The sequence below is a fragment of the Ruditapes philippinarum genome, unplaced genomic scaffold (genome assembly GCF_026571515.1).
Source record: "Ruditapes philippinarum isolate M1 unplaced genomic scaffold, ASM2657151v2 ctg7288_1_1_1_1, whole genome shotgun sequence".
Taxonomy (NCBI): Eukaryota; Metazoa; Mollusca; class Bivalvia; order Venerida; family Veneridae; genus Ruditapes; species Ruditapes philippinarum.
Window position 1 is genome coordinate 131459 of NW_026852989.1, and position 15102 is coordinate 146560.

At 31.7% G+C, this 15102-nt stretch overlaps 1 protein-coding gene across 1 annotated transcript in view; it reads right to left on the reverse strand.

The window, feature by feature from the left end:
• Window positions 1-63: 63 nt before the first annotated feature.
• LOC132730449 (CCAAT/enhancer-binding protein zeta-like) overlaps window positions 64-15102 on the reverse strand; it is a 31261-nt gene continuing 16222 nt past the window's right edge. Inside the window, exons 18-31 of the mRNA XM_060716378.1 lie at window positions 11710-11790; window positions 11382-11429; window positions 10585-10732; window positions 9694-9836; window positions 8713-8812; window positions 8104-8236; window positions 7437-7537; window positions 7122-7176; window positions 6328-6466; window positions 5093-5342; window positions 4324-4402; window positions 2018-2063; window positions 1219-1300; window positions 64-349 (exon numbers count right to left, since the gene is read on the reverse strand). Of these exons, the coding sequence (XP_060572361.1) occupies window positions 138-349; window positions 1219-1300; window positions 2018-2063; window positions 4324-4402; window positions 5093-5342; window positions 6328-6466; window positions 7122-7176; window positions 7437-7537; window positions 8104-8236; window positions 8713-8812; window positions 9694-9836; window positions 10585-10732; window positions 11382-11429; window positions 11710-11790 (1617 nt within the window). The 3' untranslated portion in view covers window positions 64-137. The remainder of the gene's footprint in view (window positions 350-1218; window positions 1301-2017; window positions 2064-4323; window positions 4403-5092; window positions 5343-6327; window positions 6467-7121; window positions 7177-7436; window positions 7538-8103; window positions 8237-8712; window positions 8813-9693; window positions 9837-10584; window positions 10733-11381; window positions 11430-11709; window positions 11791-15102) is intronic.

Here is a 15102-nt window from a genome sequence, read left to right on the forward strand (position 1 = left end):
ATAATTTACCAGATATTATAAAATATTCTAAACTAGTTATACAAAGAAAAATAAACAACAAGATACATTTCATTTGTTTATTTATGTATCATTATTTTCTAGATTTTTTTCCCATCATTTTCAATCAAATGTCCAATTTATCGTTTGCCTTTCCTTGATTTATTTTGTTGTTTTCCTGATCTACCATGTGGGCCACCAGCTTTAGGTTTACCAGATTTATTCCATGGTTTTCCTCCAGGTCTATGACCTCCTTTCTTTGCAAACTTTCCTCCACCTTTCTTAAAATGTTTTTTGTTACCTCCTTTCAGCCATCTGTCTCTATCAACTTCCCATTTTAATTGCTTCACATCTGAAAAATCAAGAATTACTCACTCTTACTTTATCTTGACCCTTTTAATGCTTACACAAATCTTTACAGAAATATGTCATCAGTATACTCATGCAAGCTTGCAATGTGATTGTCCATGGTGTCTGACCTGACTAAGAACTGTCAGTTGTCAAATTTCTGTATTTTAATAGGGGAATTTCAAATTACCCCTTAACCTGCAAAATTTTTCTAACAGATTTATTAACCTTTGAATTTTACGCATCTCCATTTGAAATTCAAATGATTTCAATAAAAAGGACAAATAATCAGCCAGCAACAGTCAAGAGCCTTCAACGAATAAATACTTCCAACTGTGCTGTTATAGTCCTAGGGTGACATTCCAGGTTTTTTCAGGAGGAAGACCTTCAATGCAATTCTAGTATTTCGGGCAAAAAAGGGAACCCGAGTTGAACCACCTACCTTCTAAATATGACTGAATTTTTTATTTTAATCACCATATTCACTACGTTATTCCTTGCACTTTTACTAATGCAATAAAGATTGCCTTTTCCAAATTTGACATAAATTATATAATTTATTTTTATTTCAAGTGCCTTTTGTTAGACTAAACTACTTTACGTATTTATTTAGTTCACTTGGCAATATTTTGGCTATTTTTAACACTTTCAAAATTGTCAAAGAAATTAATATGACTGGAAGCGAGCTGTTTTCAAGCACCAATAAATATATATGAGCCGCGCCATGACAAAACCAACATAATGGGTTTGCGACCAGCATAGATCCAGACCAGCCTGCGCATCCGCACCATGCTGTTCGCTTACAAACTCTATAACAAGTAGAGAAACTGATATATTCCCGGTTTATATTATATATTTTCTGCACATATTTACCTGCTTTGTCTGTGTTAGAGAGAGCATCAGAACTAATCATGTTCATCTTAGAGCCTGCAGTATCATCCATCATGCTTGAAAACTGATATATATAAAACAATATAACATACAGAAGATGTATGATGTCACTTGTGACAAAAATTTATAAAAACATCTTCAGAAATATCATATTTGTAATGTTTAAGTATGTAATTTATTCTGAATATTTTCTAATCAACATTATAGTTCCAGACTTAAACTGGTTCTGTAAATTGAATAAGAAATATTTGTCTATTCTCCACACCAAAAACAAAGTTGGGGTCTCCGTACATGACAAAAAACACAAATGTTTGAAAGATAGCTAAGTTTATTAAGTCACCAAAAAAAACCTACTTATGTTAGTAATCTGTTTATTATAAATTCAAAATAATTCAACATATTTTACCTATTTCTTCATAATGAAATAAACAAGAATGTAATTTACATAGCACAAAAAGATCAAGTCAACTTGTGACTTTCAAAATAAATATTTACTAATTCAATACATCACATGAAAAGATCAGTCTTATCTATACAAGCAACTGATGAAAGGAAAAGCTTTAACCCATAATCTGCTGGAACCGCAAGTGATCTGCCTTAGCCACCAGCATAGAGCAAGGCCAGCCTGCATATCTATACAGTCCAACCAGGCTCTATACTGTTCGTAGCTTAATTGTTTAAACTTAATATTAAAATTCCTTAACCTTTCATATTCAAAGTAGGGCAAAATCCATTACAAAAATTTAGCAGTTAAAGGTTAAAGAAAAAAAACATTTCAAACCTGTTCAGCTGCAGCATATAAGTCACCCTTATCGTGCTTGGCTTTCCTGAATAATATACATTAATAATAGTGATTACATGTGGGAGAATAATACTGATGTTATGTAATTTAAGTACACATTTTGTATGAATGTAATCAAAGAATAACGTTTAAGTAATTCCATTATAGAATAAAATTTGTGTGTGATGTAAAAATGTTAAGTATAAAATATGAACAATATGATAATTCACAAGTGTTTTATGTTTCTGAATGAATTTGAAAATTTTATTTCTTTTAAGACTTTTCTTCTAATAAAAGTATAAATGACAGATTGTTGCAATCAACAAATTAGTCTGAAATATTTTGAATACCATGTACTCCTATGTTATTTTGTCCATAAGATTAAACTTTAAGAGCTTATAACTTCTTTCTAAGATGGCCTAAAACGTTAATAATGTATTCTTAAGAATATACTATTACTTAAGGTATTAGGACCCTAATGGGCACTATCAGAAACTAAAAAATTGACATCATAGGTCAGATGTATACCTTAAAGTACACCTGTATGTAAAATTTAAACAAAGTTTACCGTACGGAAATCAAGTTATGGCCACTTTTCTGAACTCAAGCTGGGATGTTATGAGGGCTCTTTTTTAGAAATGCGGAACCTTTAAATAATCTGTAATAACATTCTAATGAAAAATGTTTTCCCATCAATTTTTGGTAAGAAACAAATAGTACCATTCAGCTAACAATCCACACAAGCAAAATTATGGTTTCTACTTGAAATTTATGAAATCTGTATAAAAATGTTACCCTACCCCACCCATTTTTACCACGTGTCTGACCATTTTTCTACTTAGGGAGCCTAATTTAAAAAAATCTTAAAATTTACCCAAATGAGTGCCTGATTCCAAAGTTTCCCTAAATTTTTAAAAAGGTATATTGGTTGATCTTGTAAAATATGAAACACTTTTACCGTCTAGTTTTGATTATATTACACTTTGAAAATATCAGGTACCATATTTATTACTAGATTAAGCATAATTTAGCCAATAAATACCTATATAAATTAAAAAATCTAAATTAAACAATTTTTTCTTTCCAAATGGGACATGAGAGATACATAAATAATGTTAAAAGAAAAAAAGAAAGAAAAACTAGAAATGTGTCCATAGGACACGGATGCCCCCACACGCCACTGTTCTGTCAATCTTATGACTCTAGGTCAAATATTTTTTGGACTACATGTGCCACAAGTTGAATACTAAAAATCAAGAAAGGGCCATAATTCTGTAAAATTTGGTCGTAGCAAAAATTCCTTACTTTAAAACCATCTACACATTAAGGTTGTTCATCCCTGGAAATTTAAGCAAAATCTGCCATTTGGTTTAAGAGGAGTTGCATTCACAAAAATTTCTACATAGTATATAGTGAAAAAATCAACAAAGGGCCATAATTCTGTAAAATTTGGTCGCAGCGAAAAATTCCTTCCTTTACTACCATCTACACCTTAAGATTGTTCATCCCTGTAAGTTTAAGCAAAATCTGCCACCCGGTTTAAGAGGAGTTGCATTCACAAAATTTCTACATAGTATATAGTGAAAAAAATCAACAAAGGGCCATAATTCTGTAAAATTTGGTCGCATCAAAAAGTTCCTTCCTTTACTACCATCTACACCTTAAGGTTGTTCATCCCTGTAAGTGTAAGCAAAATCTGCCATCCGGTTTAAGAGGAGTTGCGGTCACAAAATTTCTACATAGTATATAGTGAAAAAATCAACAAAGGGCCATAATTCTGTTAAAATTTGGTCGCAGCAAAAATTCCTTCCTTTAACTGCCATCTACACATTAAGGTTGTTCATCCCTGTAAGTTTAAGCAAAATCTGTCATCCGGTTTAAGAGGAGTTGCGTTCACAAAATTTCTATATAGTATCTAGTAAAAATCAACAAAGGGCCATAATTAATCTTAAATTTTGGTCACAGCAAAAATTCCTTCCTTTACTACCATCTACATATTAAGGTTGTTCATCCCTGTAAGTTTAAGCAAAATCTGCCATCCGGTTTAAGAGGAGTTGCGTTCACAAGATTTCGGGACGTATGGACGGACGGACTGACGGACGGACGGACGGACAAGTGCAACGCTATATGCACCCACATTGTGGGGGCATAAAAAGTTGACCCTTCTGGGGATTGAACCCATGGCCCTCATTTTAAATGTAGTTAACAGTAGTTCTAGCCTATTTGAATACTCTTCAAAGCGGAGGTAATGCATTAGGGTGCTAATACCTTAATGTAATATTATTAATATTCAACAATTTACGTACTTTCCTTTCTTGGCAGCCATTTTGGGTTCCCCTGTAGCCTTCCTCTTTTTACCTTTCGGCATGAAATCTGCAAAATCATCTGAAAATACAAATTTACAAACAAAATCCAAAATGATTCTGGTATAAAAGTTACATAAACCTTATGATCAATATCATACAGATTATGTTAACTTAATTTTAAAATTTCTTTTATGAAGATGAAGGCCCATTATTTTATAATACGGTTGCATTATATCAGTTACAACTAGAAAATATTTCAACATTAATTAAATTTTGTCCTTTTGTAATTCAAAGTTTTTCAATATCAAAGTATAAAATGTAGCTACCAACAGTAGAGCCTGGTCAGACTGTCAGGGGCTCTATAATGGTGGTAAAGGCTAATCACCTTTGGTTCAAGCAGGTTAAGTGGAAATAAAATTTCACTGAGGAGATTAAAACATTAAGAAAACTCTAAAAAGTTAACTTTATGTTTAATTGCTCTCATTTCACTGTAACAAATTTAAGCAACTTTTTCAAAAACTTTTCTTAAACAAGTTTATGTTTCTTTCAGATATATTGAGAGAAGTATAAATTATTTGCCTATCTTCATAAGTGGGCATACAAAAAATAATTAAATTTCTCATCCACACCACTAATCCATTTTTAATCACTGATAAAATATACATATATATCATCCTGATTTTTAACAACATGTTATCTTGGATAATTAAAAATATGTTGTTATTGCACGAGTTTACAATAGACATATAACAAATATATATATTATTACCATTATCATCAGAAAATTCTATGTCCTCTTCATTAAAACCTCCCTCCAGCTTCTGATCTTCATCACTACCAAAATCATCAGCATAATCATCAGCATCAGCAAAGTCCCCTGGTTCATCATCGTCATCATCATCATCATTACTGTCTCCATCACCAAAATCATCATCACTATCACCGCCCTCCATCTCATCTAAAACCATACCATCACAATGTAAGTATTCTTTATTACCAGAATTAGTATCATAAATATTCTTAAATATAATTAAAACAATCTTACAACCATTTTCATAGTGATTATCATTACATGTCACCATAATCATCACCATCATCATTATTATCATCATCACCACAATCATCATCATTATCATCATCATTATCATCATCATCATTATCATCATCACCATTATCAAAATCATTATCATCTTCATTACCACTACCATCATCATCACCACCATCATTATTATCATCATCACCACAATCATCATCATTATCATAATTAATTATCATCGACATACATCATTTACCCCCAATCAATCCCATCCATCATCAACATCATCACACATCATCATCAACCACCACCCACCATCAATTCAAGTTAAAGTTATTAACCTTTAGGCAATTTTCATATTTTATGTCTTGGTTTTATGATCACTATAAGCTATATTATATTTGGTAATTTCACATAAATACTAATATATAATTTGTTCATGGAGTGAGACTTTTTAAATAACAATTCAAATAGAAACAAAAATTGTTTATTCTTCTATATATTTTTTCTTGGCTGTTGAAGTATGCCTAATCAATACACTATGGGCGAGTTGTTGATATTGCATATCAATAGGCAAGAAATGCATCTATTAGTGTAAGTTACTATGAAAAGACAAAATTGTTGTGTTACTCTTAATCATATACACTTCAGTAACATACAAGCAGTGTGCATACTCACTCGAGACTTACTAATATAAGCATTGACACACATATGAGCATTACATAATTAATTATGTGAGCTATACTCAAAGAAATATTAAATTTAGACATAAATAGAGTATTATATCGGCCATAAATGTCAATTGTTAATCTGGATATATATAGAGAATATAATATCAAAAGAACCTCTTGTTTGCCATTACTATTACCTATTATTTGTCAAATTGTCATAGCGTCATTAATTTATATGCTTTGTGCCCCTTAGAAATATACTAGATAGATGCTACCCCAATAGGATAGACAATTTACAAGCACTCTGTAAACTATACTTTTGCCTAATTCATCATCTTCAAAGTCAATTTCTTCATCAGAGAGATCATCATCTAAGTCATCATCAGAATCATCATCATTATCATCACCCTTTTTAGATTTCTTCTTGCCAAACTCACTGAAAGTGAGAGGAAAAATACATGCTAAATGATTTTACCATAAATTATCTAACATTCATGTAACTTACAAATATTGTGTTAAGTACAGAAACTGTATTCAAAATTTCAGAAATATTGCTACAACCTTCAGGCTCTACTACGAAAGATGTTTTTTGACAATTATTATAAACTCCTTTAAGCAGCTTACTTAAACTCAGTCTGAGATATAATTTTATCTACAGACACACAAAAAATTATCAGGTTCAGTAAAACATTTTTATAATTATTTTATATTATGTTAATGAGATGATAAACTTCATTTGAAAGTCAATGTGAAAAAATCTCATTTAGAGTGGTGGCTTGGTTAATGCATCAGACTAGGATTCTAAGGATTGCTGGCCTTGTGGGTTCAACCCCATCAGGGGCAAACAATTGTTTCCATGAGCAAGAAAGTTCACACTCATTGCTTTGTACTGGTTGGTTCCAGGAGAGGATTTGCTTGTGTTTCAAAAAGCTTGTATCTTCTTACACAATCGATGCAAAACAAATTCGCATAACCTAAAACCTCATTTGAAAGTTAATGAGATAAACCTCATTTGAAATTTACTGCTAACAAAAAAAAGAGTGATATGAAATTCATCACTAACAAAAAATAAGGTAAAACAATTGTGTTACCTGGAAAAGTCAATATCCGTGAAATCATGACCATCAAGCTGCCCCTCATATTTGTCTACAATACAAAGGATACAAGTTATTTTAAATAATGTGAATGTTTATATCAGGATAGCAATATTGGTAATTAAACAACTTAACAACTACACTTATCTGATGTATTTAACAGTAAGAGTCAAGTGATTGAAAGTCAGTGATCATAACCAAAAAGACCTCCAGTAATATAACTGAAAATGTCTAACTTAGCCACTTTCTATGTATACAACCAATAAAGAACATAATAGTTGTAACACAATTAAATAACATTTTTGTATATACCTAAGAAGTTGTCAAATTCAGCATCTGTAACACTTTCAACATCACTATCATCTTCATCCTTAACTTTCTTTTCATCTTTTAATGCCTTCTGTTGGAAGTACCTGAATTATTATGCAACAAATGATCATATAAATTTATGTTAGACAGCTACAAATTAACCTTTACCAAATTAAATATATATACTGGCCTTGTCTTGCTTTGCGAATATTAAATGTACATAGTAATGATGTTATGATATCAAATTGCTAAACAACAAAGTGCCTCATCTCGACAGTTAAGCACTATACTGTTTACAAATTTGATATTGAAACCTGTCAAGACCTATCAAGTTGTCCTGACTGTTTACTTGTGAAAAATGTGAGTCATCGCTAGCACTTTCACAACATTATTTTACTTATTATAAATCACAATAATAACAATAACATAGTCACATGTATGTCTGAAAACTGGAGAAATAAACAAATAAAACAATAACAGGATGTCAAATGGGGAAAAACAAAGAAACTAATTCATGACTAACAGTTCATTTTGTTTGATATTATTCCTTTCTCTAACAGTGTTTCAATACATCATAAAGGCAAATATTTTCCTTAATTGGCCTTTCAGTTATCTACTTAAGTATCACATATTTTTACCATTTACTTGAAAATGATATTGTTATACTGACCTGTGTAAGAAAATATCATCAGCTGGTACCTTGCTTTCATTTAACTGCAGGAACTGGTCACTGGTAACCAGCATTCCCTTGATTCCTGTTGGCACAGCTTGTTTCCTAGACAAACTCATTGTTTTCTCTTCAACTAAAATGATATTTATTTAAAAGATTTATAAGAAATCTGTAAATGGGCAGATCTTCAAACAGCAGTAAAAACAAAGAGTTGAAAATCATAGGGTTGATCTTAGGGAAAGTAGTACACCTTTAATGCCATCCACCCACACCCACCCCCTCCCCAAGTCTGAATCATTGATTTGCTGAATATATAAGTCATGTCAAAGTCTTAACAACAATGATTATAACTTAAACACCTCAACTCTGACATACACAAATATCTTCTTTGTACGAAGCTGACATGTCCTCAACAGTAATGGAGACCATACAGACTTATGTAATTTTTTTTAAACTTTCATAGAAAATATTGTTATGGCTTGCCCCCCCCCCAAGGGTAGACATGTTTTACTAGTAATTTTACATCATTAAATATATTAAGCTCTGCAAAGACACTGCAATGAATATCAGTTGAAACTTTTAGTTTTCATATTTTGGACTTGCACTTACTTTGTTCTTTTTTCTTGGGATTTTTGTAGACAAATCTGTCAAGAAATCGAATCAGAGTAAAATCCTGTAGAGGATCACTGGTATATTTTATCATCTCTCCCTGAAATATTAATCATACTGTCAAAGCAGCTTTTTCTAAACTGTCAACTGTGTCAGATTTAAAACCATTCTGCAATATTGCAGATGGAACTTAGAGTTGTTCTTCAATGTATCATATTTCAGCACCTTGACAGATCTAACAAACTTTTGTAGATAAGATTAAAAATAAATGACTATAGGACAAAATGTTTGAAATCTGTAACCTTTCACATAGGGAAGCACAACTTATAGCAGCAGAAAAGAAATATTTTCATATATTTCAATAAACACAATTTCTTGTTGTCAAATGTCTCCTAGAAACTGGCAAAAATTACACCATGTAAATGAAATAAAAATATATCATGAAGTAGTGGTAAATTTATACGTAACAAAATGCTACCAATGATGTGTCTTATATTACAATTTATTAAGTTTTTTTTAAAGATAATACCGCCTTTTTTAAGATAATACTGCCTGATATAAAATTCTGTATGTTTTAACACAAGCCTTTAGTGTTTCTTTAGAGAGAATATTTATTTCAAATTCAAAGGAATTGATGTTTTTGTTTTGTTTTTTTGTTTTTTTATTGGGTATTACGTCACACCGACACAGTATAGGTCATTTGGCCATACTCCAGCTTTACTGGTGAAGGAAGACATCAGGTGCCCTTCCATGCATTATTTCAGGCACAAACGGGCACCTAAGTAGAACCACTGACGTACCGTAAGCTAGCTGGATAGCTTCCTCACATGAAAGAATCCAAAGTCCCTGTCGGGATTCGAACCCACAGTGGTGAGGGGCAAGTGGTTTGAAGTTAACGACCTTAACCACTCGGCCACGGACGCCCCAAAGTAATTGATGTTACGAACATGCTACATAATGCTTATGTAGACGAAACTGTACCTTAAGAATCTGTTTAGCAAACAATGCCACAGTGGGATGAAAGTGGACTGTAAAATTTTCCAGTTCCCAGATGCATTCATTCTCAGCATGACAGTACTGGGGGTTTCTGTGGTATGGGTCATAATCTGCTTTCTCTGTTTTATCTATAATACCAAACATAAAACAATCCTTTATTCAGCATCATTCTCACGATTTAATGCTTAACAAGAAACTTATCAAGTTAAGAAAGCATTGTTCATTGTTATGAAGATAAACATTGTTTTCTTCAAAAACAGCACCTTAACTGTAAGTAAGTGGCAGCATGGCCAAGTGGTTAATGCGTCAGACTAGCTATCTAAGGATAGCTATCCCAGGGGTTTGAATCAAACCGTTGTTTGCAAGAAACTTTACACTCATTGCTCAGTACTGGTTGGTCCCAGAAACGGATTTGTGTGTCCATAAGCTTCCTATTCAATCAAACTAAAAGAAATTCTGTATAAACCAACTGTAAGGAAACAAATACAAATTAGATTGAGTATTGACATTAAAAAACAAAAAATTCATTAAAATTAATTTGTGTATGTGTGCTCCAGTTCAAGTCCCTTTTTTGGCAGTATCAGATTACCAATATGGTCAACCAAAACATTTGTCTTTACAAGATCCATAAAACACTCATGGATATATGCCTAACTATGCATTTTATACCTGCAAATTTGAAAAGAAACACTGACATGGAATAGTACCAGTAATGTTCAAAGTATTCATTCTAATTAAAATGCTTCCAGCACACCGACAAAAACAAGGACTGATGCTTGATGTTTCTTTCAATTTCTTCTTTATAACTTAAAGGTTAGTAAGAACAAAATGCCACTTATCCAAGCTAATTCTAAACTATTTTTCTCAATGCCTTACGATTAAGATTAGCTCTGTGGACCCAGGAAGCTTTCTTTGACTTTTTGACTGGTTCCCTGCCTGATGTAGCATCACCAGAGGTACCAGGCCTTGTTTCCGTGTCATCTTCATCTAGTTGATCAACGAAATGTTCCTCATCATCAGATTCCTACAATACAGAAAACTTGCAACATCAGTTTGAGTGTACTTACATTATTAGATATATATGCCTTTTTCCAGGTTATTTGTGGTAACACTGAACTAAGGTTGTCATTAAAGAAAAAAAAAAAAAAATTTTCACAAAAATGTATCTGCAGAGAATAAATGTTATGACTGTCAAATAAAATCTGACATCACAAATTAGCAATATTATAATGTTTTAATATATATGGCTGTTTATTTTTAGTGAGAACTGATTTATACAGCAATAAAAATTGAAAAACTTATATTTGCATTAACATTGTATGTACAATAAGAGCTGTTGGTAGGGCAATGAGCTCCACTATTCTCGGTGCTATTCTGTCAAATCCATGTTAGAGATATGGGCCTTAAAGAGCTTCTATCATGCTCTCAAGTAAGTGTGTGAAGTTTTGCCCCATTCCCTTCAGTAGTTTTAGAGATATCAACTTGCACACAAAAACATAATATGACACCAACATCTGGAGGAGTACAGTAGCTCCTTCTATTCCTCTAAAGTCAAGCTAAAAATAAGCTTATGTTCTTGAACATGCTGACTTAAATATTATCAATTACAAACAGATAAAAACCTTCTAGAATAACAAAACAACTTATGAATGTGTCAGAAAATTTCTACATACCTCTTCATTATGTAATAAAGTCAGTAAACCAGGCTTCTCTCTCAATACCTGCATAACAATCAAAACAGCTTATAATATGCATATAGACGTAGGTTTTATTATTGTCAAAATTGTGTTGAAAATGTTTATATAACTACTTATGAACCTTTAAAAAATTATATGAAGATAAAGAAAACGTTATTGTGGTTCATTCCCAGTGCACATTTAATCAGGAGAGTACTCGCACAAAATGACCCTCAACATGTTTGTTGGATATTTCATGAAAATAGAATTTCAGTATTTTAGTAAAGTTACTATATACATTTCTAGTAAGCTGATTGGATCTTACCTTAGACAGTAAAACAAGAGCTCCACATGTAAATGCTGGTTGTTGGTGTGAGCACACTTGCAGTAAACGTTTGATAAATGCCTGAAAAATATCAAGGTATTAAAATCATAAATATACAAATATGAACAGATTCATTCAAGATACAAATATTGTCAGTTACCCGCCATATATTTTCTGTACATACTAGATAATGTAGGATGTACGGAATACTATAGTCTGTCCCACCAAATTTGAATATTCCATTTTTTATTAAATATAATAGTGAAATCATTTAAATAAATGTCATGTTAATCCTGACATCAATATCTCTAGGCATGTTTTTATTTTTTTCATAAAGTCAGTAATATGGTCAAAATGTTTAAATTATATTTTTCCCGTTGACTTACGTTACGTTCATTCCAAAATGGCGGCGCCCATACATACGTCATTTAGAGTTCGTCGAAATGTACTCGGTAATTGTAAAAAATTGATTAGTCTTATGCACTTTCTGATCAATAGCTAAATGTTATCATTAAAAAGAAAAATGAGAACAAAGTTGGTGTCGAAAAGGCAATTTTACTAGCAAACCATTATTTAAAATAATCAATTTAAAATCATTTGAAGTGAAATATCAGTAACCGCTTTATAAATTATAACACACAAAGATTTATATAATTATATAATTACCATATTTTATATTCTTTTTAAGAGAAAAAGAGCAATATTATGAAGTGATTTGATTAGATAGCTTTTCAATCAAGCGCGTATGTTGAATACCGCAACGCGTCGTAAGGGAACGGGAACACTAGCTAGAAGACTGAAAAAATGGTTCTTCGCTAATGTTTAATTAACATAATTCTGTAGTTGTCTGAATACTGTCCATTAGTATGTATCACGTCTATTTAAAAATAATTAAATCAACCAGGTCCGATGGGATACAAAAATATGTTACCCTTCTTATTTCGGGTGCGATGTTCGTGCGTTAAAACTTTTCGTAGGTTTTAAAGGGATATTCAGACAAAATAATGACAAAAATATTAAAATGATCTTATGTATTCAAATCATGCTAAAATGACATTTCTTGAAGTTTTAGCATGAATTTCTGTTTAAATTCTAAATATTTTGGGTTTGAAGCGTAAATATATCTATATATGTTGAACAAAATTTAGACCCGAGTAGAATCACCAAATAGTTTTAAAACAAGTCACATGACTTGAACAAACCATTGAAGTTACAATAACAGATATTATGGATATTGTATGATTGAAACAAGTCTAAGTCATACATGTTCTTTAACGTTTCCAGAGTTCACTTTGACAACTATTGTGAAATCCTAGCGCTCTAACCTGACCCACGCGGGTCAAGTTAGGAAACCACCATTTTACTCTTTATATGGAGAAAAGTTTTTTTCCTTTGACTGTCTAGTATATTCATTTTTAGGGCATTTACAATTTAATGACTGAAAAACTCAAAACTAAGAAATGAAAATTTTGCCTGTGTCTCCCTTTAACTTTCACAACAGAAACCTGACGTATAAATCGCCAACAAATATAACATTAGCATGCAAATCTGACAAGAAATATATAGAAAGGGGAACTGATTCAATATATGTTTAGTATTGTTTTTGCACAGTGTCTACTTTACCTAGCTCATTTGCTAATGAGAGAACACAGACTCGCGTGCGTGGAAAAATGTAAATTATAAGAATATAAAAATGCTTCCTAGTTTGAGCAACCAAACGTTGGCCTATACACTTTAAGCTTGTAAATACAGATTAATTTTCCGTCTCATAATTTAACAAAATGTCCAGAAATACCGGCAGTGTTTGATATTATTAAGAATAAGATTGAATTGGAGCGTTTAATCAGGGACAATAAGTTTTTTTTTGTAGACTCAAAGTGTTACATACTATGTTAATATGAAGGGGATATCGAGTCAAAGAGAAACACAGAGTGATGTCCTAAATAATTATAGCCTTCCTAAAATTTGAAAATATTCAGTGAAAAAACAATAGCTATATTTTTTCGCGAGAGAAAATAACACCGCATACATGTAGGGTATATTTTGTAGCTAAAAGAGTAGGATTTACAGAACTCTTGAATAACGAGATATTTTGCAGGGAAATTATTTCTGAAAAATATATAAAGTAGTTTAAAAACATAAAGTCAAAACGAAGTTTATATGTGAATTAATGGAAGAGGTATTCTGTCATATAGATTCATGCCATTAAGTGTGTTTAAATTTATTTAAATGTTATCAAAAGTTTTATTGTTAATATATGAATTGAAGGTGCACTTTTAACAATTACTGCAAAATCTGGGTACTGTATACAAAAATTATTTTAAATGCCATCAAGACAAATTTATCTCGCTTAAAATTATCTTTATGAGGTTACATATGCCTAACCGCCCTCTGCCAATGCCGCAACTGGAATCATCCATAAAAAGCGCGAGGCATTTTTGTTACGTCATATATTTCGTAAATTATTGGTGACGTAATAATGTTTTTTCGTCAGGAAGTTATACTGTAAACATTGTGCTGTCGAACTAAATTTATGGGCCGTTCTTGAATTATGGATTTGGAACATACTGCATTATGATGTGTTTCATTTACATATTTCATTTGCTAACCCAGATAACTGCACAAATGGAACAATGTTTTAATAATGAGACGGATTATGAAAAAATCTGGATCATCATAAGTGTAAATGTCATGCCATTCAGGAGTTTCAAAGTCTACGGAACTGGATATAAACTGGCAATGAAGTGATCTTCAGAATGCGAATTTGTCGTGACGTTTATAAAGATCTATTTCGAAACTCATAGGGATTCTATTCAGCTTAAAAGTAAGTGCTATTTCTAGATAGAATCTACTCCACAGACTCGATGATCTTGTTCAAGTTGTTGCTTGTTATTCATTTTAAAGTTTTCTACCATGCATTGCAACGAAACTGTTACATCTTGTAGATTCAGGGTTGTAAAATAATCATGAAACGACCCCGAAAACATCATGTACATTTTAGAAATATGACACTGCTTTCTCTCGTTCATCTTCAAATGAAGAGTACTTCGGCATTGGCTAAAGAGACTTGCCGTAGAGAAATTAAACTTTGCTTTGATTTACAAGAAAAGTAGACACTTTTGAGAAAAATCCTGAAAAATCTCGAGGGTGACTTTTTTTTAGTTTACAAAAAAGTTTTAATTTTTATTCAACGTGTTTTTATTAATTCATACCAGGCAAAAGTTCATTTCCATTTTTAATGGGACAGACTATAGTAGTAATATATACTGTGGTCAACCAACCATGGGATAAAATATGTTTCAAGTGTTTCTTTTAGCCTAAATACTTTTTTTTTTCATTAAAATAATTCTCTTTCATAACAATTTTTAAAAAGCTTCAAATTATTTTAATGTT